Source organism: Cotesia glomerata, linkage group LG6 (assembly GCF_020080835.1).
Source record: "Cotesia glomerata isolate CgM1 linkage group LG6, MPM_Cglom_v2.3, whole genome shotgun sequence".
Classification (NCBI taxonomy): Eukaryota; Metazoa; Arthropoda; class Insecta; order Hymenoptera; family Braconidae; genus Cotesia; species Cotesia glomerata.
In genome coordinates this window covers 22519058-22546919 of record NC_058163.1, presented here as the reverse complement: position 1 = coordinate 22546919, position 27862 = coordinate 22519058, and the positions used below count along the sequence as shown (strand labels likewise).

Sequence of the window (27862 nt, the reverse complement as noted above, 5' to 3'; positions counted from 1 at the left end):
TACACTCATTTAGAGCTTTCATTTGAGTACCCACATGCATTTTGATATATTTTTCATATATACATATATATATAATATATATAAATATATGAAAAATTGATGTGGGTACTCAAATGAAAGGTCTTGATGAGTGTAACATCAGGATGAGCTTATATCTTTAAAAATGTCAATAGTTCACAAGATACAAGGTCATTTCTTAATTATATCTCTAGAGATAGAGCATTTTCGAATGTAGCCAAAATACTTATCATCATAAATTGACTATTGGTGAGAATGATAACATGAAATGATATGAAACCATAAAAAGACACAATTTAGTAAACTCCAGGTTAAGAGTTTTCCAACGATACCAAATTGAACCATAAAAACCCATTTTATCATATAAATAGATTGTCCACAAAATTTTGCTTATTCTCTTAATAATATAGATGATAATGATATTAAAGATTATACAAAAAAAAAAAAAAATTTAGTTAATAAATTTTTGAATAAAAATTGAAATTTTCGAATAAAAAATTATTAAATGAAGAAATAAAAAATAAAATTTTATAATGAAGATGACAATAACAAATATAAAAAAAAAAGAAATAAAAAAATTTTCTAATTTTCATACTAAAAATTTTAATTAATAAATTTTTGAATTTCTGAAAAAAAATAATTATGAAATAATGAAGAAAATGATAACGGATGTCCATATTAACTGTCGAATGTTAATAATTTTGGATGATACGGATTACGGCGGTAATGTAAAACGTCGAAGAAGGTAGAGAGCATAAGAATCCATTTTCGAGATATTTATAATTAACTATAATCACAATCAGTAATCTGTTATTTCAGATTTGAATAATTCATGAGCTAGAGTAAGAGGAAACTGGACATTTTGAAAGTGGTACATTGCACTCGAGACGCCTCTTGCATTCCTCATGAGGACACCAGGTGAGCAACAAACACTGCACACTACTACGGATAATGTATTTATATTTATAGTTGTGTGTGTAGTCAAGAGTACCGAGTAGTCTCCGGTAATAATATCGACTAGCGAATCAACATTGTGGATATTGCTGGATGTGGGTCGCTAACTCGTCGCACACCTTGCCGTCGCTGTACTGAACTCTTTCTGCTTTCTGCCGTGCATTATCATCCCGATAAACAACTACAGATATATAAATACAAATACAAATACAGATAAAGAAAGAAGAAGTATCTAGCTCCCACACGGACTGGATTCGCGCCACGCCCTGACCATCATTGCTCATTGCTCATTGCAGGAACATACATCATACATCATCAAAGCCTATTTTTCATCGTTTCCTCGCCGGTTTCCGGATATATCCTCGCTAACAAAAGCTTTCAATTCATATTATGCAACAAGCTGCGCAAAGTTGACAATGCTCTAGTTATTTTATTTATATTTTACGTCAATAAGTACCTGTGTGTATCCGCTGGTGGGCTTTCAGGTGCGAACTTTTTGTGTAGACCTTTGTACAACCTGGAATAGAAATTTTTTTTTATTCATCACTTTTATTGGATGCGCTCTACTTAGTTTAGAATTACTATTTTTCTAATTTTTTTTTCAAATTACTAATTGAGTTTTATTAAGACTATTTTTTTTTTTTTTTAATAAAATTTTTAATGAGCTAATTTTTCAATGAAAAATTTTTTAATTTGATTAATTGATATATTTTTATAGAAGACTCTTTTCAATTTAAATTAAAATATTTAATTAAATTATTTTAGAATATAAGATTAAAATTTTTAATTCCTTTTAAAAAAAAAAATTAATTCTTGAGAAAAAATCTTTGACCAAAAATTTATTTTTAAGAATTTGATTACCTTCAATTAAAAATAAAAATTCTCTTACAATTTTTCATTTATTTAAGGGGGAACGACACTGTGACGGCCGAAAAAAAAGGTAATTTTTGGGAATTTTTTTGACAGGGAAAATAAAGGAATTTTAGAATCGGATTTTTTTTATTTTATTAATCTGGAAATAAAAACCCGAATTGATTTTCAATCAGTAAGGATGTAGTTATCGTTGCACGTATGGAATTTTGAAAATTTTAATTTTTAAAAAAATGGCGACTGATTGAAAATTTTTTCATTATTTTTACTGTTTTTTTTTTTGTTTTAACCTGGGTAAAAAAATGTTTAAAATTAAAATTTTTTAAATTCCGTACGTGCAACGATAACTACATCCTTACTGATTAAAAAGCAATTTGGGTTTTTTTTTCAGATGATCCGTTTTTGAGTTATCGATGCGACCATGGAGAGGGAAATTTTTTCTAGTGCTCTACGAGATTGTTAATAACTTTGTAATAATTAAATATTTTTTAATAAAAATTCAGAGTAATAATCTTTAATGTATCCTTAATAAAATAAAAAAAATCTCCTTTTTTTTCTACCGTCACCGTGGTCCCCCTTAATTAAATTCGAAAAAAATTAAAAAATTTTGTTCTTAAATCAAGTTAATTTTGTACCGGTGTAAGAGAAGAATATAATTTTTCAATCTAAATAAAAATATTTAAGGTAAAAAACCCGGTTATTGACACTGAACTAGTTATTGACACTTGCAATTTTATTTTAATTAAATAAAACAAATCGACTCTAAAAAATTAATAAATATAATTTTTGAATTATAAATTCTTAGATAATTGATTTTTTGAGAACATTTTATTTTTTTAATCAGAATAAAATTGCAAGTGTAAATCAACTAGGCCAGTGTCAATAACTGGGTCTTTTACCTTAAATAAATTATTTTAGAATATAAAATTAAAATTTTTAATTCCATTAAAAAAAAATCATTTATTTCTCAAAAAAAATTCTTTAACCCAAAAATCATTTTTAAGAATTCGATCATCTTAAATTAAAAATAAAAATTTTTGTTAATTAAATTAAATTAAAAAAAATTCAAGAATTTTTTCTTGAATCAATTTTTTTTTTTTTTTTTTTTTAAACCTACCAATAAAATCGCAATGATGCACTCTGCGTTTCTCCAGCTCAGGATTATTCCTGCGATTAAACTTAGCGATCCCCGAGCTCTGGATCCTATGCGAAGGATTCAACATAGGCGGCTGAGGGTAAGGAGGCGGAGGAGTCCGTCTAGGAGGGCCACCGAGGGGCGAGCCGGGGTCTGAGATTGGAGGCGTCAACGGAGAGACGTACATCAGCCTCGTCATCGATCCGTAGAGTGGCGAGCTCGCGGTACCCGATCCTTGATGACTGTGATGGTTCGTCGGCGACTCGTTGTTATTATTATTATTATTACTATTACTATTGTTATTACTACTACTATTATTATTATTATTATTACTACTATTACTATTACTATTATTATTACTACTACTATTATTGTTGTTATTACTATTACTATTATTATTATTGTTATTATTAGGAGTGTTATTATTATTATTGTTCTGAAAGCTCTTGAGACCATTTCGGTCCCGGAAGCCGACGGTCTGGCGGCCCTCCAGGAGGTGGAGAGTCGGCTGGGGGGCGAGAGGCTCGCTTTTTATCTCGACAGGCGAGAGGACGGGCGAGGTCACGTCCTCGGTCTCCATTTTGACGTGAGAGGTCGAGGAAGCAGCGGAAAGCGTCGACTGGGAGCCGAGCATGTCCGCGTTCTCCGGGTCCAGCTTCTGGATGCTCGAGGTGATGTCTTCCCAGAGCGGCGGCCTGAGGAAGACGTCATCGTCGCTGCTCGCTGGCTGGCTCCGGGAGGAAACAAAACTCGCTTGGGGTCTGCAAGCTCCCACTGGCCCCGTCTCGAAGAAGTCTTCAATTGGTAAGGCCTCGCGCGCGCTCTTTTCCGGGTCGTCTTCATCCAGCTTTTGGAGTTGCTCAAGGTCTTGGCGGCATAATAGTGTGTCCAGGTCTGAGGTCTGCAAGCAAAATTAAAAATTTTTTAGATCAATTATTAAGGACTAGCAACCTTGCAGTCACTATGTGACTGCCGTGACTTGTGAACTATACATAAATAAAATTTTGCTTTGTTAAATAATGACTTTTGGTAAATTACACTGTACTTTCTTAACTATTGATAATTTTAAAGATATAAGCTCATCCCGATATTACACTCATCATGAGCTTTCATTTGAGTACCCACATGCATTTTGATATATTTTTCATATATACATATATATATAATATATATAAATATATGAAAAATTGATGTGGGTACTCAAGTGAAAGGTCTCGATGAGTGTAATGTCGGGGTGAGCTTATATCTTAAAAAATGTCAATAGTTCACGAGATACAAAGTCATTTCTTAATTATGTATCTAAAAATAGAGCATTTACGAATGCAGCCTAAATATTTATCATCATAAATTGACTATTGGTGAGAATGATATGAAACCATGAAAAGGCACAACTCCAGGTCAAAACTTTTCCAACAATCCCAAATTTAACCATAAAAACCCATTTTATCATATAAATACACTGCCCACAAAATTTTGCTTACTCTCGTAATAATATTGATTATTTTGAAAAATTATTTAATTTTATCATTTTAAAAATGGAAAAATAAATTATTTATTTTTTAATTAAAAAAATAATATTTTTGTTTTATTCAACTCAATTAATCTTATTCTTGTTGAAAAAAAAGTTGAAATTAATTTTTGCAAAAAATTTTATCAGTTATTTAAAAGTCAAAATTTTTTTTTAATTAATTTTCGAGCTTTTCTTCATCTAATAAAATCTTTTTTTTTCTTAATATCCTCCTTTAAAAAAAAAAAAATTTTTTTTACAATTATTAAATTTAAAATCCATAAAATTTTTTTTAATAAAAATATTGAGTTTTTTAAGTTACTATATTTCTGATAAAACAAAAGAAAAAAACATTTTTAATTCTAATTTTCCCCTCAATTAACTACAAAAACTAGGTATAATTATCAGCCTATTAAATTAACTAAATTTAAAACCTAACAATTAAATCTGACAATGACTTTTAAAATCACAATAATAAAACATTAAATTAAAAACACCCATGACTTGCCGTATGCTGATAATCCCGTTAATATGCAGACAGTATATTAAATAAAACCTCATTTTTATTATTTTCCTTTTTATCCCGTTTTATTTTATATTAAAACGTTCCTCAATATTTCAAGTAGTGGCGTATGGTGTGAAAGACAAAACATAGGTCCATCGTACAATAAATAAAAAACACAATACAATAATACAAAACAAGAGTATACAGAAAGAAGAACATGTTTAGGTCGTAGGCCGTCCATGCTGCGTCATTTCTTGGATGATTTGTACACGCGTAACGCCTTCTTCTGTATCTGCTCTAACTCGGCAAGTCACATTATATTCCTATACAGCATCCACCATATCATCTTATTATATTATGTTTATGTATTCCGTTCCCTTTCCGTGGACGCAAACACTGTCAGTGTGCAGCATGTCGAGCTTTTTGCAGAGTTGTGCCACACATTATAAAATTATAAAACACCGGACTGCAAGTTAGATGGACCTTTTTTGTCCATACACATAACAATAATATCTATTACTGGGCTTACAAACGACTTATGGACAGTATACACTGTAATATTATGTATGTATAAACACGGACAGAAATAATATAATATTTTAATGGTAAACAGCAACACAAACGCCCCTTTACTTGGACAACCTCACTATTGATGAATTATATTCAGAGGATGCAACACACTTAAATTTATTCATGTATTTTAAATTTTTATTAAACTCTCTCCCGTAGCTTTTTTATTTTACTCGTATTTATTATTTATTATTTATTATTTATATGACTGGGCATGAGTTATATACTATATGTAAGTGAATGATTGTCAGATATATGGGGGCATATCCGAGGTGAAGAAGGTCAGAAATTGTTTTCATGTTAACGCGATCACGATGATTTGACAAAACAACCAAACTAATTTGTTGACGTGTCTAAAATACTTAATCGGTTGATCTTGCTTTTTTATTACTTGATTTATTGTTTGTACTGATTGATTTTTTTTTATTCCTTTCAACAACAAATCATGCTTTTGATTTTTTAAAAGTATTAATCGGTTAATTTTATATCAAAAACTTCTGATGATATATTTTAATGAGTTTTTGGAAGTTGATTTGATTTTTTTTTAATTTATTAAGCATTATTCTACACAGAAAGAAAAATTTCTTGACTGGAGAATAAAATTCTTGGTTCAAGAAAATTTTCGGTTGCCTGAAGGAAGACCGAAGTTGTGTTGGCCGAAGTAAAAATTTTTCGAGAAATTCTATTCTTGGTAGAAGTCATTTTTTCTTAATTCAAATTATCATAAATACTTGATACAATAAGTTTTTATATTTGTTCAAGATTTTTAGATACTTTAGGAAAGCAGCGCCACCTACTTCAGCTGAGAAAAAAATTTTCTCACCTTGAGAAAATTTTTCTCTTGAATATTTGATACCCAATTTATATTATTTTAGCGTGCAATTATACATATTGAATAAAAAATAATGATTCAATATTATTTGATCTTCCCATTTGACATGTTAATCAATAAAAATATTAATGAAAATTAACTTCTATCTTTATATTTAATTTTTTGGAGCAAGAGAGAAATTTTCTCAAGACAAGAAAATTTACTTCTATCAAGAACTAAATTTTTTGGAGCAAAAGGCTGAATTTTCTCAAAACAACAAGATTTTTTTGACTTAAATAAATTTTCTTGGATCAAGATACGTATTTTTTAAGGCAAGAGAATTAATTTTGTTGGAATAAGTGAAATTTCTTGTCAAAAAAAAATTTTTTTTCACTCAAGAAAATATTTTCTTGCCTCAAGTGAACCTTTTTTTCTGTGTGTGTTAAAAAATTTTAGAAAATTTTTTCAAGTCTTTTATTTATTTTTTTTTACACTGAAAAAAAAGTATAAATCCTATCACAATACGTTTAAGCGTAAAGCTTATCCCCATGTTAAATACGCCATCTAGTATAAGCTAATTAAATTTAATAATTTTTTTTAATAAACTCTTATCACTTAAAAAATTGAATTTATATTATTGAAAAAAAATTTTCTTCTCTTTGATTGAATTTTCAATATTAAATCATTTAATTTTTGAGTAATTTTGTTTAATTCGTATCCTATTTCAATTTTTTCTTTATTAATAATGGATAAATATTAATTGTAATAATTTTTTCGAACAAACTCGTAATAATTGCTTTTCTCTATTTCATTATAAACTTTCATTATGAAATTTCTAAATATATTTCTACAATTTATCTTTTAATTATTTTTCAATTAATAATGTAATGAGTATCAATTAAATTTATTGCTTCGAACATTCTTTCGTAACAAAAATTGTTTTATTAAAGTTTAAATATTTATCATTTTTTTTTTAATTTAGAAAACTATTTTAATAGTTAATTTTATGTCTTGATAAAATTTAATAATTCTTTTTTAAGAATTTTTTAAAGTAAATTTGGTTTTTAAAAAAATTTATCAAGTTTTATTCTATGTTCAAAATTTTATAAAATTCCTAAATAATCTTTTAATTTTTTTTTCTTTTTAAAACGTTGATTAAATTTGTTTATTTTTTTTTTTTTGCAAATTCGAGCTAATTACTCAAAAAACCAAAATTATATAATTGAAAAAGTTTTCTATTGCATAAAAAATTTGCATTTTTAAATTATAAAATTTCTGAGTAATTTTATAAAGTTTATTTCTTTTTTTTTTAATTTTTTCTTAATTAATATATATGAATATCAATTATATTAATTTTTTCCAAAAAACTAAAATTGTATAATAAAAAAAAAAAATTTTCCTCTGTTTCATTAAAAAATTTTTACAATTTACGTCGATTTTTTAATTATTTATTCATTAATAATGTAATGAATATTAAATTAATTTATTTAAACAAACATTTTTCTGAATTAAAGAATTGTTTTATAAAAGTGTGAAAATTTATAAATTTTTGTTTTTTTCATTAAAAAAAATTTTTTTTCAAGTTCTTTAAATAAAAAAAATTAAATCAAAGAAGAATATTGACTAAAACTAAAACTATATAATTAGTATAGAGTTAAACTGGGAGGACAAGAGGACACGGAGTACGGCGTGTGACAATTCTTAATGTTTGTCTTAAAATATAATTGTTGAGTAAGCCATGTCATTCTGTTGGTGAGATAATGATAGTGCAGAGGAAGAACAAAGATCGCCGGCCCGACTATTAATGCTCCTAATAATATATATATGTATAATAGGGGAGGAGGGTTTGTTGGTGTTAATGATCCCTCTAGTCTTCGAATCCTCTGAAGCTTAACCCGAACTGTTATGTATAATAATATTTAGTACACACAATAATCTTGAGCTGTGATTGCCTCGCTTCAATCTTTAATACAGTTTTTATCCCAACAGACAAAGACATGGGAAAATCTTTAACAGACTAACAATATGTCTACATCCCAAGTCAGAAAGAGAGTCATCCGTGACACTGAACGTTTTGATGTCTTATTACGATATGTAACATGTAATTTCCTGTTGCAGATTGATCAATTAACGATATAAAGAAAATTAAAATAAAAAAAAAAATAAATTGGTCTAAATAGAATAAAATAAAATAAAAAAACTTCGCTTAATAAATCTGTACACAGTAAAAAATTTTGCGTCATTGTGTCAAAAAATTTTGTGTTAAAAATTTTTATGTAAAATTTATTTAAAATATTTAGCATAAAAATTTATACATAAAATATTTAATATAAAAATTTACACATAAAATATTTAACATAAAAATTTACACATAAAATATTTAACATAAAAATTTATACATAAAATATTTAATATAAAAATTCACACATAAAATATTTAACATAAAAATTTTTAACACAAAATTTTTTGACGCAATAACGCAAAATTTTTTACTGTGTAAAAAAGCTCATCAAGCTAATTGTTGTTGTCTCTCTCAGTAATTGATTACCTGATAAAAAAGACATAATAATAATGATAATAATAATAATAATGGAAGTAACAGCTAAGTTAATAAAAAGTAAAAGCGATGGTTGCCTAGGGGTAGAAGCGCGTGCGTGAATATAAACGCGCAGAAGCCGGTGCTGAGGCGAATCAATCTGGGGTGGCCACACCCTTGTTTGATTCACTCTACTATAACTTACACGAATATATTTAACGTCAAAATGGCACACTACCTCGGCCATTTTTGCGCTCCTCATCAGGATAATTGATCGGAAAATAATACGCTTTGTTTTACGAGCTTTTAGCTGTTTTTGTTGCGAGTTGTTTTCGGGCTTTTAAAATTTTTTTTATGTCCTTATAGAGCTTGAAAGGTAGGATATTTGGTTCAGGTAATTTTGATTAAGTTTTAGAATTTTTTGTTACAGTCTTCAAACAGAATAAATCTGTTTGTCTCAATTTTAAACACAATGAAATTTTAGAATAAATACACTGAAAGAAAAAAATTAACTTGAATCAAGTGAATAATTTTAAAGAAATCAATATTCTTAATTTGAATAGAAAAATTCTTAGATTCAGAAATTTTTTTCGGTTTGAAAAAATTTTACTTGAAAAAAATTTATAATCTTTAATCATGGCAAAATTTATAACAGTAATTCAATCGCAATTGAATTTTTTTAATTTAAATATTTAATTATTTATTTCAAAATAAGTAATTAATTTTCTTGTAAAACTTTCAGATTTTTATTATCAACCTTTTTATTATTTTTTCTATCATTGATAATTTTTCTAAATTATTTAGATCAATTAAGTGTTTAAACAAAAATTATTTACTATTAAAAATTAAAGAAAAATTTATAAGCCTCGACAAACTCAGCATTATCAGATCATACCTCCGCAACTTCGACTTCTAGGACCGAGGTTCGAATCCCAGCGCTTTCACTTTCCTTCTTTTTTTTTTTTTTCAAGTAAAAATTTTTTACTTGCAACATATTGAACAATCAGACCCACTGAAACTTGCCCGCAAAAAAAAAAATTTTGAAAAAGTTCAAAAATTAACAAGTTATAGCAAAGAAAGGCGAGTTTACGCTCAAATAGCAACTTAGTAATTCGGTTTCTCAACTACCGTGGTAGCCTAACGGTTAAGGCGTCGAGACATTGTCATGCAGGGATAGGTATACGGTCAGTAGCAAAAAAGTAGTAATTAGGTGTAACTTAGGTGTAACTTAGGTGTAACTTAGGTGTAAATTAGGAGTAAATTTGCTACTTGCTACTTGTTACTTGCTACTTAATATTAAAAATACATTAGAAATAAACTCTCTTTGTTGCTGTAAGATGGACAGCGGGGTTGTAGGTCCACCTCAGTATACCCCTCCCGTGCGGTGTGTTTACTCGAAGATCCCTGGTTCGAATCCAGGTCACGGTATTTTTTTCTCTTCGATATTGCTGCAATTTTCAATACTTTAAATAAAAATTATTTTCTTAGTTCAAGAATTTTCTCTTGATTCAAGTAAATTTTTATTTAAATACACAAAAAGAAAAATTTCTTGACTGGAGAACAAAATTCTTGGATCAAGAAAATTTTCGGGTGCCTGAAGGAAGATCGAAGTTGTGTTGGCCGAAGTAAAAATTTTTCTTGAAATTCTATTCTTGGTGGAAGTCATTTTTTCTTAATTCAAATTATCATAAATACTTGATACAATAAATTTTTATATTTGATCAAGATTTTTGATACTTTAGGGAAGCAGCGCCACCTACTTCAGCTGAGAAAAAAATTTTCTCACCTTGAGAAAATTTTTCTTTTGAATATTTGATACCCATTTTATATTATTTTAGCGTGCAATACATATTGAATAAAAAAAATTATTCAATATTATTTGACATGTTAATCAATAAAAATATTTATGAAAATTTACTTCTATCTTTATATTTAATTTTTTGGACCAAGAGAGAAATTTTCTCAAGACAAGAAAATTTACTTCTATCAAGAACTAAATTTTTTGGAGCAAGAGGCTGAATTTTCTCAAAACAACAAGATTTTCTTGACTTAAATAAATTTTCTTGGATTAAGATACGTACTTCTTAAAGCAAGAGAATTAATTTTGTTAGAATAAGTGAAATTTCTTGTGTCAAAAAAAAATTTTTTTTTCGTTCAAGAAAATAATTAGGAAGAAAAATATTTTCTTAGCTCAAGTGAACCTTTTTTTCTGTGTATAAATAAACTTCTCAGGTGGATTTTTTCTTAATTTAATTCACTTACCCTGCAAAAGGATTAAATTTTCAGGATTTTCAGCCTACTCATACGAGTGTAATTTCATGGCATTAGCGTTCGCTTATAAGAAAAGTCCTGTTAAATGGATGGCGCCATGCCGGAGGCTTTTCGGATTTATAAAAGCGAGAGCCAAGGGGCTGTGTCTTCCATTTACCATAGTAAAGGTAAAAATACTTAAGGTGCGTGTACTCATGAAGAATCATGGAGGAATATGGACAGAGACAGGTAATACTCTCTTAAAGAAAGTTTAAACGAATAAAATAATAATAATAATAAAGAACACATTGGTACGGTGGTAACGGACGGATGGACGCGTAGATTCTATCTCTCCATTCACTCGCCTCGAGGGTAATAAAACTCCACGTCCATTATTTACTTGCATTATCGTTATTTTACGCCCACAAAACTCCATATTTATGGTGAAATTATTCAGCATTATTTCTCAGATATGAATGAAATGCCTGATTCCAGGGGATAACACGTATCTTTAGCCAAAGCCGCGTAGCGTAAGCCTTCACTCGAGATTTTGCTAAGTCTTACTATCTTTTTTCATTTCATTTATTTCTTGTTAACTTTAGATGAGCCTCGGATCCGAGACACGCTCTTTGCTGCATTACATCACTAGAAACTCTTGTGATATGATTAAAGTCCTGATCTGAGACAATAAAAAATTTTCAGCTCATGGAAGAAATAAAAACTCGAGATTTTATTCATTAGAGAACCATAAAAGGTCAAAATTAAATTTCAGTTTTTTTTTATTAAAATAAAAGTAAATAATTTTGAAGAATTTCTTATATTTTCTTGATTTGACTAGAAAATTTCTTAAATTCAGAAATTTTATTTAATTTAAGGAAATTTTACTTAATTCAAGAATTTTTTGTCTTGATTCAAAACAATCAAACTGGTTCAAGAATTTTTCATGAAAATTAAAGTAGCAGGTACTTAATAATTTTTTTTAATAAATAAATTACTGCAAAAAAAAATTGACATGTAGATATTTTAAAAAATAAAAAATGCAATTTTTAAAAAATAATTTTTCAGACATATTTAGTTGTTAAATAAAATTAAAAATGATCAAATGACTGCTAATTTTAATGTCATTTTTTCATGAAAATTAAAGTAGCAGATATTTGATAATTTTTATAATTTTTTAAAGTAAAAAAAGTTAGCAAAAAAAATTGACGTATAGAAATTTTAAAAAATAAAAAATGCAATTTTTCAAAAATAATTTTTTAGAACAAATTTTGTTGTTAAATAAAATTAAAAATAATCAAGTGACTGCTAAATTTAATTGCATTTTTTAAGAAAATTAACGTAGCAATTATTTGATAATTTTTAGAATTTTTTCAAGTAAAAAAAGTTAGAAAAAAAAATTAACGTGTAGAAATTTTAAAAAATAAAAAACGCAATTTTTTAAAAATAATTTTTCAGAAAAAATTTATTTGTTAAATAAAATTAAAAATGATCAAGTAATTACTAACTTTAATGTAATTTTTTTCATGAAAATTAAAGTAGCAGATATTTGATAATTATCATTTAAAATTATAATTTTTAAAATTTTTTAAAGCAAAAAAATTAGAAAAAAAAATTGACGAGTAGAAATTTAAAAATTTTAATTTTATAAGTTATTGTATAAAATTAATAAATAAATTGCATAAAATTTAAATTTTATTTAAAAATTTAAATTTATTTTAATAAAAAATTTATATTTTATGCAATTTTTTAAAAATAATTTTTTAGAACAAATTTGTTAGATAAAATTAAAAATGATCAAATGACTGCTAACTTTAGAATCAAGAATTTTCCGCTTGATTCGAGTTAATTTTTTTTTCAGCATATTAAAATAAAAAATATATAATATATTTTATCATAAATATATCAATTACGGTAAGAAATTTAAAAGACCGGATATTAAATTGTTTGATTGATTGATTCTTTGTCTGGGATTTAATAATATAAAATCGGTGTTAAGGAAAAGTGTGATTGCCTCAACTTAATTAAATTAAATGAAAGCTTCCAGCTGATGTAGTTTATCCAGAAATGAAAACAAGCAATAGCAAGACCTAGAGTTTATAAACTATTCGATCGGTGCATGTAGTGCAGGATTGAAAATTAAAATGCAGCAAACTCTTACTTACCGAACCCGCTAGACCCGGTTCGATATAATAGTCGATTCCTTCTTATCCATTACGTTACATTACATTACATTACATTACATTACATTAGTGAAGCAGTCTGGAGTCTGAGGTCTATTAAGGCCTAGCGAGCGTTGGTACACATCGAGTCACGCGTGGCTCAAAGAAAGTACTTGAATACAAAGGTCAGAGCTAACTCGCGCCCGGCGTCAAATGCCAATCTACTTACGAAACATATTGAAACAATGATACCGAGTTAAAGGGTTACCTTACCTTGGATTCAGCCAGCGGCTTACCATCAACTCTTTGCACATATTAACTCAAGATTCTTTATACCATCGTTTTAATACCATAAATATCACCATTTGCGCCATTTGATGACATCTTCAAAGTGACATTTTAGTTTATACTCTATCTATACATTTAATAAATTTCAAATAACATTTAGCTATTAATTTTATACACATCATTACATTACTCCGTTCAATTATTATTATTATTTTTTAATACAATAATATTAAAATAATAATAATTATAATTAAAAGTTATGCTCAATATTAATTTTTTAATATTAAAATCTTCTTAATCTTTTAATATAATTTTGTTTCTCATTAAAAATTATTTTTCAACAATTTTTAGGCTATATAAGGTCATAAATATCCAAAATAGATCATATACGGTCATATATTTTCAAATATAAATATATAAGAAAAAATAGTTTTTAAAATATCCGACAGGTGGTACATGATAGCTAAATTACCTCCCTTGTAGAGAGTGTAATTTTAAAATACATATTCTAATAATAATTATAATTAAAAGTTATCCTTAATTCTTTTAAGTTTCTAATATTGATTTTTTAATATTAAAATCTTGCTGAATTTTGAATTTAATGTTATTTTTCATTAAAAATTCTGATTATAAAACTTTCTGGGCCATATTAGGTCATAAATACGCATAACAGATCATATATGGTCGTATATATCCAAAAATAAATTTTTCAGCAAAAATAGTTTTGAAAATATCCGACAGGTGGCGCATGGTGGCTCAATCTTCTCCCTTGTAGAGAGTTTAATTTTAAATATACATATTGTAGTAATAATTATAATTAAAAGTTATGCTTAATATTTTTAAGTTTCTGATATTGATTTTTTAATACTAAAATCTTCCTGAACTTTGAATTTAATGTTATTTTTCTGCCCTCCGGCCGGAAAGTGGCAACTTTCTGGCCGCTGCGCTAAACAAAGTTGCCACATTCCGGCTACGTCGAGCAGAAAAATAGTATACACACCTTGGTCAGTAAATAAGAAAGCCTCAGATCACATGTTTGTCAACTTCGGCTTCGCCTCGGCCAACAATTACATGTGATCTGAAACTTTTCTTATTTTACTGGCCTAGGTATGTAATATACTATATCATTAAAAACTCTTATTATAAAATTTTTCGGGCCATTTAAGGTCATATATACGCATAACAGATCATATATGGTCATATATACCCAAAAATAAATTTTCCAGGAAAAATAATTTTGAAAATATCCAACAGGTGGCGCATGGTAGCTAAATCGTCTCCATTGTAGAGAGTTAAATTTAAAAATATAAGTAATTTTGTTCTGACTTCTTCAAGAAACTTATTAGACATTGATTTTTGTTTCAATTAACTATTTTAATTTAATATAACATATTAATTGAAATATATACTCCTAAAAATAAATTATTTTTCATAAATAATACTAATTACATTTTAAATAAGTTAAAAATTAAATGTCTTTATGAAATTTTTCAACTTCTTGAATTGAATGTACAGTAAGGCAATTTAAAACTATTGAAGGTCTGTTCCTTAGCAAGCAGACGAAAGCTTGATAAATATAAATAGTATTTGATTCGAATCCGGATAAAAATATTGACCATTTGTTATTTACTTTTCAGGCAATGAGTTAACATGAAGGAAAGTCGAGTAAATGGTTTAAAAGAATGAAAAAAGGCTTTCGCCTGTGGGTCATGGGAATTAATGAAGACAGGCATGCGATGCATTAGTCGGTATTAAAAAGTTTCATAAAAACTGAGTACTGACTACCAACTACCAGCTAATGTAATGTACAACATAAAAACAACTAACAATAATAAACCTCGAGTTTATCCTAATGACAAATAAATTTTCCCACAAGGCAATATACACTGTCTTGGTTAAATATTTGACCTGCTAATAATTTTAATAATTAGCTTAAGTTACAGATCAAATATTAAAAAATAGTATGACGCATTTGGCCATTGGGCGCCAGTCCCGAATAATAACCAAATAACCGACTCCTGTAGTCCGAAAGGTAATCCAAAGGATAGGGGCAGTACAATATACAATAGAATAACACGAATGGAAGGTATTGAAAGGAAGAAGAATGAAAGGGAGCTGCTGTAAGCCTGTAACCTAACGACGTGATAAAGTCGCGTGCGTGACCTGTGCCCAGTCTGTTAGGACCATCTTCCACGTTGTTGTGCTCACACAACTCTCTTACACACACATATATACTTATATATTGGAGCTCTCGCCTGCTGGTTGATCATCGATCTCTGTAGGCCTCCAACTCACGCGATTTGCGCATCCCCGCGGAGCTAAACACCCTTTTCATCGCTCCCATACCTCCATCAACAGTTACAGCCGCTTGCACACTATACTAGCTTTTAAATATTACATTTGAATTCACCTGGACAATGTACCAAGATGATAATAATGATGATGATGATGACTTATGGATTAATCATAATACATCAAATTTTAGCTTTTAACGATCTATCATATGATCATCCTCGTTGGTAACAGTATCTGGTCAAGTAAGGATTTGTCTGGATGAAGATGATAAAAGGCACATCTGATTGTTTGCCTGGTGCAGCACCATGAGTCATTCAGGCGAAGGCGATGGGTTTGTAATATAATAATAAGGAGCTAACGGGCAAGGATGAACAAAAGCGGTGGTTAGATGGTTAGTACATTAAGCCGATTAGCTATTAGCTATTACTGGCGGTGTTGATGGCCCAAGAGATGGTCGATCAGTCGATGAGTTAGGTCAGCTGCTATATTGCTGCCAGCGGTGTAGTTATGAGTATCACGTCATAGTTATTGCCGTCTAATCATCCTGCCAACAATCTTCTCTTTATATGCTGGTAATTTGCACCTGGAGGTTTCTGATTTTTGAACGAGATTGGAGAAGGGTCCGGTGGGCTTTTTGTGACAAGCTGGTTTAGTTTTAAGTTGGAAAGTTAAAAATCAAATCTTCAAAAGCAGTATTTTTGCTTACTTATCTAATTTCTATGGAATCAATTCTGTTATACCTCTTTTAGGCTCAATTATTGAAGATACGTAATGATAAGAGATATTTTTGATAGGAAATTATATTCTCGATAAGAAAGGTACTTCAATTTCATCATATCTCTTATCGTTTAGTCAGAATAGTTATTCAAAACTTTCTTCATGAAAAATAAGCAATTACATCATTTAAATATTATATGTTGAAATGTGGATTCAAAATTTTGAGTTAAATATTGATAATATGAAAAAATGATATGAAACCTTTTTAAGGTAGTTGGGTCATGCGAGCAAAATTTCAAGGAACCTTTCAAATTTATATTATTATTTATATACGGATTTCTAATGTAGAGGCGTAATAACGCCCTTTTCACCCTAAGCCTTATTATTCTGCTTAGTTAACTCTGCCTTATCATTGCGGCTGTGGACCGACTTGTGCCTTCTGTACCGCATTTGCCCTGATCCTCACCACTCGGCTATTGGAACAGTAACATGGGAAAACCACAGAGAAAACCCATGTTAGTACAGTCGGAGCTGGGTTAAGTCTACAGTGATTGATAAGAAACTCTTCTTTATCGACCGCTGGAGCATTAGGCCCCTCTCCTAGTGTGCAGAGATTTCTCGCGCTAGCCAACGCTGACTAGAGTGGTCACTCATTCAAGTTGTTGCTTAAAATGTGTGATCGCCAAAGTCAGACGTGTGCCGCCCGGCTATCTCTGCCACTTCCAGAGGCTGGCAACGTAACGTAATGCACATATTTTTTAATTATAATCATTGAAAAATATTGGTGCGTGCTGGGATCGAACCCGGGTCCCACTCTTTCGAAAAGCGAGCGACGAGCCGACCAGGCCATTGCCAACCTCTATACTTTTCAAATTTATAATATAAGTAATTAAATGCATAATGCACATGCTGTTAAAATTTAGAGATGATTTTTCCCACTTTTAACCAAAGATAATTGCAATTGAAAATGACATTTTTACACAGGTGCACGGAAGAAAGTAAACTGTAATAAATAACAGTCGATTTATAATAAGTAATGATCAACTGCTAAAAATTACCATTTCAAACAGTAAAATCGTAATTTTACTATTCACTTTATAATATTTACCATTTAAACATTACAATTTACTCTTTACATGGAAGAAAATACTATTTCAAACAGTAATATTCGCTAGGTAAATGTCTAAAATGTTAAAGTATAATAATTAAGAATTCAGACTTTGATATTTATCATTTCGCACTTAAAAAATGATCTTATGATATGTAAAAAGTATAAAATAATGTTAGTAAATTTCTAATACAAGCAACGTCAATATTTACAAAGTAAAATGGTAAATTTTAAACGCAACGCTAAAAATCAAACTGTAATTATTGACTTGCTTGGACTGGTAAAATGTATATTTTAAAAGTATATTTTAAAAGTATAACTTTTAAAATATAACTTTTGAAAAGTATAACTTTTACTGTTTCAAATGTTAAATTCTCTCAGAGTGAGACCCCCTTCTCTTTCATCTCAGTTCCCCTTCTCCTCATATCATGGACTATATATTGAAATGGCAATTTTTACTGTTTGAAACTGTAATTTTTTAAGATGAAAGAGTCATTATTTACTATAGTGACAGCTACTAATCACTTATTTTGGATATTAAATTATAAATTGTGGCTTTTATACTTTCTACATTAAGTTCTATAATATTTATATTTTTGCCACCCCGATATCCGCTTTACTGTTTGAAACTATAAAAATTAACCGGAATCCGAGTGAATATTACAATTTACTTTTTTCCGTGTGGTAAGGGAAAAGAGAGAGAAAACCGCGAAGTTTTATTATTTTTGTATTGAAGAAATTTTAAGAATTTCACAAAAAACTAATATTATTTAGATTAATACATGTATAATTACCCTAAAAAATTTTAGAATTCTCTACCCCATAGTTTTTGAAAAATCATTGATAAACTAGTGAAGTAAAGAAATAAAGTCATACGTGGAAGTAAGTGAGCAATAGCCCGTAAGAGAGGCGACACTAGCGAATTAAAAAGACAACAGTAGCATAAACTATAGGTTGGAAAAGAACTACCTTAACAGAAAATTAAATTCTCTAAAAAAAATGGTCCTTATCAATTTTATCATATCTCTTACCATTTAATCAAAATATTGATTCAAAAATTTCTTCATGAAAAATAAATATGTATAATGATTTACTATGTCAAAATTTGAATTCAAATGTCTGGCTCAAATATCAGAAATACAAAAAAATGTTGAGACCTTTTCGATAGAAAATCCAATTCTCTCCCAAAAAGATCTAAGTAAATTTTATTATCAATTTAGCTCTTACCGTTTGGTCAAAATAAATTATTAACAGTAAAAAAAATCATTTTCCAAACATAATATCTTGACTACTTATCCTAATAAATTATAAATAAATTTATGTAATGTACCAAAAGTTAAAAAATAAAAATAGTATATTACACATCTAGGGCAGTAAAATAAGAAATGTCTCAGATCACATGTAATTGTTGTCCGAGGCGAAGCCGAGGTCAATAAACATGTGATCTGAGGCTTTCTTATTTATTGCCCGTGGTGTGTATACTATTTTTCTCCTCAACGGAGGCGGAAAGCGGCATTGTCGTTTAGCGCAGCGGGACGAAAGTTGACGCTTTCCGCCCGGAGGTGAGAAAATGAAATGATCAAAAATAGGTTTATGTAGTATAATTAATATAAATTTCTTGCCTTGGTATCAAAAGAAAATTTTATCAAGGCTAAAGACCGTAAATCGATAGCAATTGGTAGGAGTTAGGCATTACGATCTCGAACCGAAAAGTCAATATCATAAAATAGATGACTGTCATAATTCAGGTAAAAACGGAGTCTTTATTGCCCGTAGCGATAGTTTTTTTAATCAGGAGATAGATATATATCTCCTGACACATATAAATATAAATGTATGTGCTGGAGAGCTCTAGACAGCGGGGACCCGTTAATGCACTTTTAATTAATTAAATAGACTTTGGCCTCACCCTCCCTGGTAACTACTGGGGTATTACGGACGCTTGACCTCGCGTGCCGGCTGTCCACCGGTGCAAACTCATCCCATTATTTACTAATTCCCGTTACTTTTTATCTTTAAATAAGATTACTGAATATTATTGCCTGTTACCGAATGGTTGTATTTTAACGATTTAGCGCTAGCGGTACGCTGATGAATCACTAATGCTGATACTGATACTGATACTGATATCTAATAACTAATAACTAATATGCCGTTGTTGCTGGGGATATTTATTGCGCTGCAGATGGACTCTGTCTACGATAATTTAACATCCAGCAAAGGCTACTTAATCCGAATGGATTATGGATAGCTAGCCTGTTTATCTGTTTCTCTGGTCAAGTATCTGAGGTAAAGGTGGACCACCCGAAGGCCCAGCGGGTCACCGTCCAGGTAACTCTGTAGGAGCGCTCTCATAATTAAACTCCACGATGACATTTGATTTAGGTACTCAGGGCACCGACATGCTCCAGGCTTCCTCTACCCAGCTGTGTGTTAAGTATTTAATATATACTAATATAAATAATGTACTTCTGTAACAATAACTAATCACAATTGCTAATTACTAATGAGTAATGAGTGATAACCAGGTACTGGACGAGACTTCCATAAACTTTGTTTATTTCTTTTGAATAATTGCGAAGAAATTTTTGGATTGATATTCTGACCAAACGGTAAGAGGTGTGATAAAATTGATAAGGATCTTTTTTGTATAGAATTTAATTTTCTAGAGAAATGATTTTTTATCATTTTTTCGTATCTTTGATATTTGAGCTAGACTTTTGACATACTAAATCATGATACTTATTTATTTTTCATGAAGAAATTTTTGAATCAAAATTATGACTAAATGCACAGAATAGTATATTACACCCCTTGGGAAGGAAAATAAGAAAAGCCTCAGATCACATATAATTGTTGGCCGAGGCGAAGCCGAGGTCAACAAACATGTGATCTGAGGTTTTCTTTTTTACTTTCCAAGGGCTGTATAATATTTTTTTGTCCGAGGAAGGAGGAAAGCGGCAACTTTGTTTAGCGCAGTGAGACCAAAGTTGCCACTTTCCGCCCAGAGGGCAAAAAAAAGGTTCACTTGAGCAAAGTAAATATTTTTCTTCCTAATTATTTTCTTGTGTAAAAAAAATTTTTTTTTGACAAGAAATTTCACTTATTCCAACAAAATTAATTCTCTTGCTTTAAGAAATACGCATCTTGATCCAAGAAAATTTATTTAAGTCAAGAAAATCTTGTTGTTTTGAGAAAATTCAGCTTCTTGCTCCAAAAAATTTAGTTCTTGATAGAAGTAAATTTTCTTGTCTTGAGAAAGTTTCTCTCTTGCTCCAAAAAATTAAATATAAAGATAGAAGTAAATTTTCATTAATATTTTTATTAATTAACATGTCAAATGGGAAGATCAATAGTATATTTCTTACCTAGGGCAGGAAAATAAGAAATGTCTCAGATGACATGTAATTGTTGACCGAGGCGAAGCTGAGGTCGACAAACATGTGATCTGAGGCTTTCTTATTTCTTGCCCGTGGTAAGAATACTATTTTTCTCCTCGACGGAGGCGGAAAGCGGCATTTTCGTATAGCGCAGCGGGAGGAAAATTGACGCTTTCCGCCCGGAGGGGAGAAAATAATATTTCATCATTTTTTTTCATTCAATATGTATAATTTCACGCTAAAATAATATAAAATGGGTATCAAATATTCAACAGAAAAATTTTCTCAAGGTGATAATTTTTTTTTCAGCTGAAGTAGGTGGCGCTACTTCCCTAAAGTATCTAAAAATCTTGATCAAATATAAAAATTTATTGTATCAAGTATTTATGATAATTTGAATTAAGAAAAAATTACTTCTACCAAGAATAGAATTTCAAGAAAAATTTTTACTTCGGCCAACACAACTTCAATCTTCCTTCAGGCACCCGAAAATTTTCTTGAACCAAGAATTTTGTTCTCCAGTCAAGAAATTTTTCTTTCTGTGTGCAATTATTTTTGGTTAGAAGTGGTAAATCGTCTCCAAATTTTAACAGCACGTGCATTATGCATTTAATTACTTATATTATAAATTTGGAAGGTTTCTTGAAATTTTTCTCGCATGACCCGACTACCTTAAAAAGATTTCATATCATTTTTTCATGTTTTCAATATTTAACTCAAAATTTTAAATCCAAATTTCTACACTGATAGAAGGATTTGTTTATAGTTAAAAATATTTATTAATATTTAACAAATCATTTATTAGAGACCACTTTTTAGTCCTTAACAAATATTTCTTAGCAATTAAAAAGATTTATTAATATTTAATAAATAAATGTCAGATTTATTAAATACAAACAAATCATTTTAAATACTAAGAAATATTTTTTAATACTAAAAAGTAGTCTCTAATAAATGATTTATTAACTATTAACAAATATTTTTTTGTACAAATAAATCCTTCTATCAGTGTACCTATTATTATATGTATTATATGTATCAATACATATTATATTTGAATTATGTACTTGCTTATTTTTCATGAAGAAAATTTTGAATCACTATTTTGACTCAACAATAGGAGATATGATAAAATTGATAAAAAACTTTTTTGTAGAAAATTTTAAATATCCCATTAAAAAGGTCTCATCATTTTTTCAAATCTTCAATATTTCAGTCAGTATTTTGATTTAAAATTTATACAAATATCTAAATCACAGAATATTTGGCTGTTTTATTAAAGCCAAAAGTTAATAGAACAATAATTAAATAAATGGATTTATTGACTATTGAACGAATTATTTTTATTTATTTTTATACTAGGAATAAAAATTTTTAGGAAATATCAATACAAGGGTCTATCTAGCGTAATAAATGTCCGGAAAACACGGAATTTTTATCTCACAATTAGGAGCACACCTGATAACACACAAAGAAAGTACAGTATTTATTAATGTGCAAGTAAATAAATAAATAAATAAAAGTACTTGGTGCAAGTAAAAGGAGATGATGGATATAAAGGCAATAAGGTATGACCTGACACCGAGGAACATAAATATAGTTATGAAATCACCGTGACTTCTGGTGTATACAAGACCAACAAACTAAACAGTCTGTTGTATGTTGTGTTTTTTTTTGTTCGGGGGTTATAAAGATGAAACTATAAGCTGTAAGTCGTGAGTGAACTGTAGAGAATCATTTGACAGTGTATGCTATCCATTTGCGGTCCATGATATAATAGAGAGTATAATACGGAGGCTATACCAATATTAATATATAAGAATAAGAAATAATAATTCTGAACGGTACACGAGTAAATGAAGATTGAGATAGAAGACGTTAAATACAACGTAAGTTGATAGTAATATTTATGATTCGACATAAGAGTCAACGAGAATACATGTGTCACCGGTTATTGTTCATTACAAAACATTCCAACTTTCTCAAACGTCAACGTTGATTGTAATAAACGTTGTTTAGCGCGCGACCTGTCGGTATTAAATACCGAATTAACCCGCTGGTACTGTTAGAAAATACGGGGTTTATCACAGGAAATATTTTGTTTGTTTAGGCGAGTCAATTATGGTATTTTTTTGTGGACGGTAATTTATTTAAAAATTTTTTCTATAAAAATATCTATTTTTAAAAAAATTTTAATTACAAATTTTTTTATTGAATATAATTATTTACTAGCAACCTTGCAGTCACTATGTGACTGCCGTGACGTGTAACTATAAATAAATAAAATTTTGCTTTATTAAATAATGACTTTTGTTAAATTGCACCGTACTTTCTCAACTATTGACATTTTTAAAGATATAAGCTCACCCCGACATTACACCTGTCGAGACCTTTCATTTGAGTACCCACATGCATTTTACATATTTTGACATATTTTATATATATATATATATATATATATATATATATATATATATATATATATATATATATATAATATTTATAAATATATGAAAAACTGATGTGGGTACTCAAATGAAAGGTCTCGATGAGTGTAATGTCGGGATGAGCTTATATCTTTAAAAATGTCAGTAGCTGACCAGATACAGTTATTTCTTAATTATTTATATTTTTAAAGATATAAGCTCATCCCGATGTTACACTCATCAAGAGCTTTCATTTGAGTACCCACATGCATTTTGATATATTTTTCATATATACATATATATAAATATATAAAATATATGAAAAATTGATGTGGGTACTCAAATGAAAGGTCTCGATGAGTGTAACATTGGGATGAGCTTATATCTTTAAAAATGTCAATAGTTCACAAGATACTTGTTAAAATTCCCTGTACTTTCTTAGCTATTAACGTTTTTAAAGATATAAGCTCATCCTGATGTTACACTCATCAAGAGCTTTCATTTGAGTACCCACATGCATTTTGATATATTTTTCATATATCCATATATATAAATATATAAAATATATGAAAAATTGATGTGGGTACTCAAATGAAAGGTCTCGATGAGAGTAATATCAGCATAAGCTTACATCGTTAAAAATGTCAATAGTTGACAAGATATTTGTTAAAATTCCCTGTACTTTCTTTGCTAATTGACTTTTTTAAAGATATAAGCTCGTCCTGATGTTACACTCATCTAGATCTTTCGTTTGAGTATAATAATTAAGAATTCAGAGTTTGATATTTTTTCGTACCTAAAAAATGATCTTATGATATGTAAAAAGTATAAAATAAAGTTAGTAAATTTCTAATACAAGCAACGTCAATATTTACAAAGTAAAATGGTAAATTTTAAACGCAACGCTAAAAATCAAACTGTAATTATTGACTTGCTTGGACTGGTAAAATGTATATTTTAAAAGTATAACTTTTACTGTTTCAAATGTTAAATTCTCCCAGAGTGAGACCCCCTTCTCTTTCATCTGAGTTCCCCTTCTCCTCATAATATGGACTACATATTGAAATGGCAATTTTTACTCTTTGAAACTGTAATTTTTTAAGATGAAAGATTCGTTATTCACTATAGCGACAGCTACTAATCACTTATTTTGGATATTAAATTATAAATTGTGGCTTTTATACTTTCTACATTAAGTTCTGTAATATTTATATTTTTGCCACCCCGATGTCCGCTTTACTGTTTGAAACTATAAAAATTAACCGGAATCCGAGTGAATATTACAGTTTACTTTTTTCTGTGAAATGAAAAAAAATTTCTTAGTTTAACAATTTTTTTATCTGAATGAAAAAAATTAAGTTCTTCAAAATTAGAGACTTGATTCAAGTAAATTTTTTCTTCTGTGCACAAAAACTCTTATTAAATAACCAGAAATAACAAAAAAAAAAAAAGAAAAATTACTCTCCTGAAAAGAAGAAATGAAGGATTAAGCTCAATAAATATCAAAAATAGAATTGACTCTTCAACAATTGTCCGAGATGTTTGCAAACACGAATTGTGACAATCCCCGAAAGTTATGAATGAAGAAAGTGAAAAAGTCTCGAAGCGGATAGTTCTGGGGCATTGTTGATCAGGTTTAGATTTATAGTCATTTGGCTTTGGAGCTTGCGACAAGATTCTCCACGAGCTCCGAAAAGTTGTTAATTAAATGGTTTATGGGTGCGACCAAATATCCAACTTTTTATAGTCAATTAGCCACGGTCCCGGCTGGTATCTTAAAGAAGTGCAGCCCCCGTAGACAGGGAGGATGTAAGATCCAGGACGATTAGAATGAATGGCCGCCATAAATCAGCTCCCTCGTTGGCTGGATACCGCAAAACCAAACTTTGCAGCGACACCAAACAGTCCCGGAATATTTTTAACTCTTGGTTTATTTTATTTAAACCCTCTCTGGGTTAGAGGCTCATTTCTGTCCAGCTCTGCTCCATTCGCTCTGCCTAATATACCTTCTTTAGCGCTGTCCAAATCTTGATCTACTGGTACCACTCGGGATCCACGTGTGAGATTTATTCTACCCTTTCGCCATTTAATCCACACACACAAACCTTACAAGATAACCTCGCTGAGTTTACACACCACTAACCGCTATCGATAACACACCAGACTCTAAACCTCTCTTAGCACTATACTATGCCTCTACTCTCTCCGGCTGGATTTTGGAAACCACTAAAATGATACTTTTTAATTTATGTCATATCGGTTGTTTTCTTGTTTAATTTATTCGGGCCCAATTATCAGGCTGTTGGCGTGAAGCTTACCTTGTTCTGGTAACGTCTAATTTATTTTATTTTATATTGATTCTGGGACGACATGTGGCGTAAGTTGCATATGGTCTTATCGGGATTCATGATCAATACAACGAGTGTCACACGGAATATTAAAATTATTTCTGTTCATTAAGGGAATAACTTTCACCAGGTGCTTCATCATTTTCGGCTGATCTCTTATTTACATATTATAATAGAGAAATTTATTTTTTATAATGTCGCTTTTTAATTTATTCATTTAAATATTGTAGACTATTTTTAATTATAAAATTATATACTCTGAATTTTATTAAAATTTTTAACATCTGTCAATTTTTTAAAATTTTTATAACAAATGAAATAATTTCAAATCGAGAAATTAAAAAATTTTTTTTTCATAATTTATCTATATTATTAAGAGAATAAGAAAAATTTTGTGTCCAAGATAGTCATATAATAAAATCGGTGAAGTGAAATTTAGTGTCATTGCAAAGGTTTGATTTGAATTTGTGCCTTTTCAAGGTTTCATATCTTTCTCACCGATAGTAAATTTATTATGATAAATATTTAGGCTGTATTCTAAAATTCTCTATCTCTAGATACATAATTAAGAAATTACCTTATATCTTGTGAACTATTGATATTTTTAAAGATATAAGCTCATTCTGATGTTACACTCATCGAGACCTTTCATTTGAGTACCCACATCAATTTTTCATATATTTATATATAAGTATATATGAAAAATATATCAAAATTGATGTAGGTACTCAAATGAAAGCTCTTGATGAGTGTAACATCGAAATGAGTTTATATCTTCCTAGTAGAAATGAAATCAAGTTTTTAGCCAGTAACTGGCCAGTTTTACTAGAGATCTAACAAAACATTATGGCGGCTTTAGTGAAACTGTCAGTTTCGAATTCTGAGGTTATTAGGCGTTATTAAAATTGTCAAATAAATTCAAAATAATGTTTAATAAACGATATGATATAAAAAGTTTCATTTATGTGTACATTATAAAATAGATAACATCATTAGACTGATAGACTAATAATAAATCTAACAATAGAATAAGAAAATAATTATTTTGAATTGGAGATTTGTTTTAATACCCACAGTCGCAATTTATATATTGTGGCATTTTTTTTTCACTGCATCCATTTTGAAATATATACTGGAAATTATTTACACGTTAATAAACACCAAGTTTGATTGATTTATACTGTTTTTTTAATAATAATAATTACAATAATGATGCGTACAGGTTAACAAAAAATAAACAAACATACACACACTATTAAAGATACACTGTCGGTGTAACCAATGTTTATGACTTAGTTGTAGGTGGCGCGATTTCAAGTTTTTACTGATATCACTGGCCAGTTACTGGTTTATATCCAGTGAAAACTCGATTATTTCTACTAGGGTTTAAAAACTTTAATAGTAAAGAAAGTACAGGGCATTTTAACAAATATCCTGTGAACTATTGACACTTTTGAAGATATAAGCTCACTCCGACATTACACTCATCGAGACCTTTCGTTTAAGTACCCACATCATTTTTTCATATATTTATATATATTATATATATGTATGTATGAAAAATATATAAAAATGCATGTGGGTACTCAAATGAAAGCTCTTGATGAGTGTAACATCGGGATGAGCTTATATCTTTAAAAACGTCAATATTTAAGAAAGAATGCAATTTAACAAAAGTAATTAATTAATAAAGCAAAATTTTATTTATTCATAGTTCATAAGTCACGGCAGTCACATAGTGACTGCAAGGTTACTAGTTTGTATTATTAAATAAAATATTTTAAATATTTATTCCTCGAAAAATGAATCGACGGAATTTTTATTGAGTATTATAGATTGAAAATTTTAAGAAAGGAACCGGCAGAGCGCTCCCAAGGGAACTAGGTTCGAGCCCGCTGGGGAATCAAATGGAAAAATCCGAGATTTTTAATTTAAATGTCTAACCTTTTTTTAACAGGAAAATTTTGTATAAAATTCGGACGAGA

The 27862-nt window shown here is 29.2% G+C and overlaps 1 protein-coding gene across 2 annotated transcripts in view; it reads right to left on the bottom strand.

Moving 5' to 3' along the window:
* The window catches only part of LOC123267627 (zinc finger protein 37-like), a 101262-nt gene that overhangs the window by 3987 nt on the left and 69413 nt on the right, over nt 1-27862 (bottom strand). For both annotated transcript variants that reach the window (XM_044732347.1, XM_044732346.1), the window contains exons 3-4: nt 2960-3878; nt 1430-1489 (exon numbers count right to left, since the gene is read on the bottom strand). In XM_044732347.1, the coding sequence (XP_044588282.1) occupies nt 1430-1489; nt 2960-3878 (979 nt within the window). The remainder of the gene's footprint in view (nt 1-1429; nt 1490-2959; nt 3879-27862) is intronic.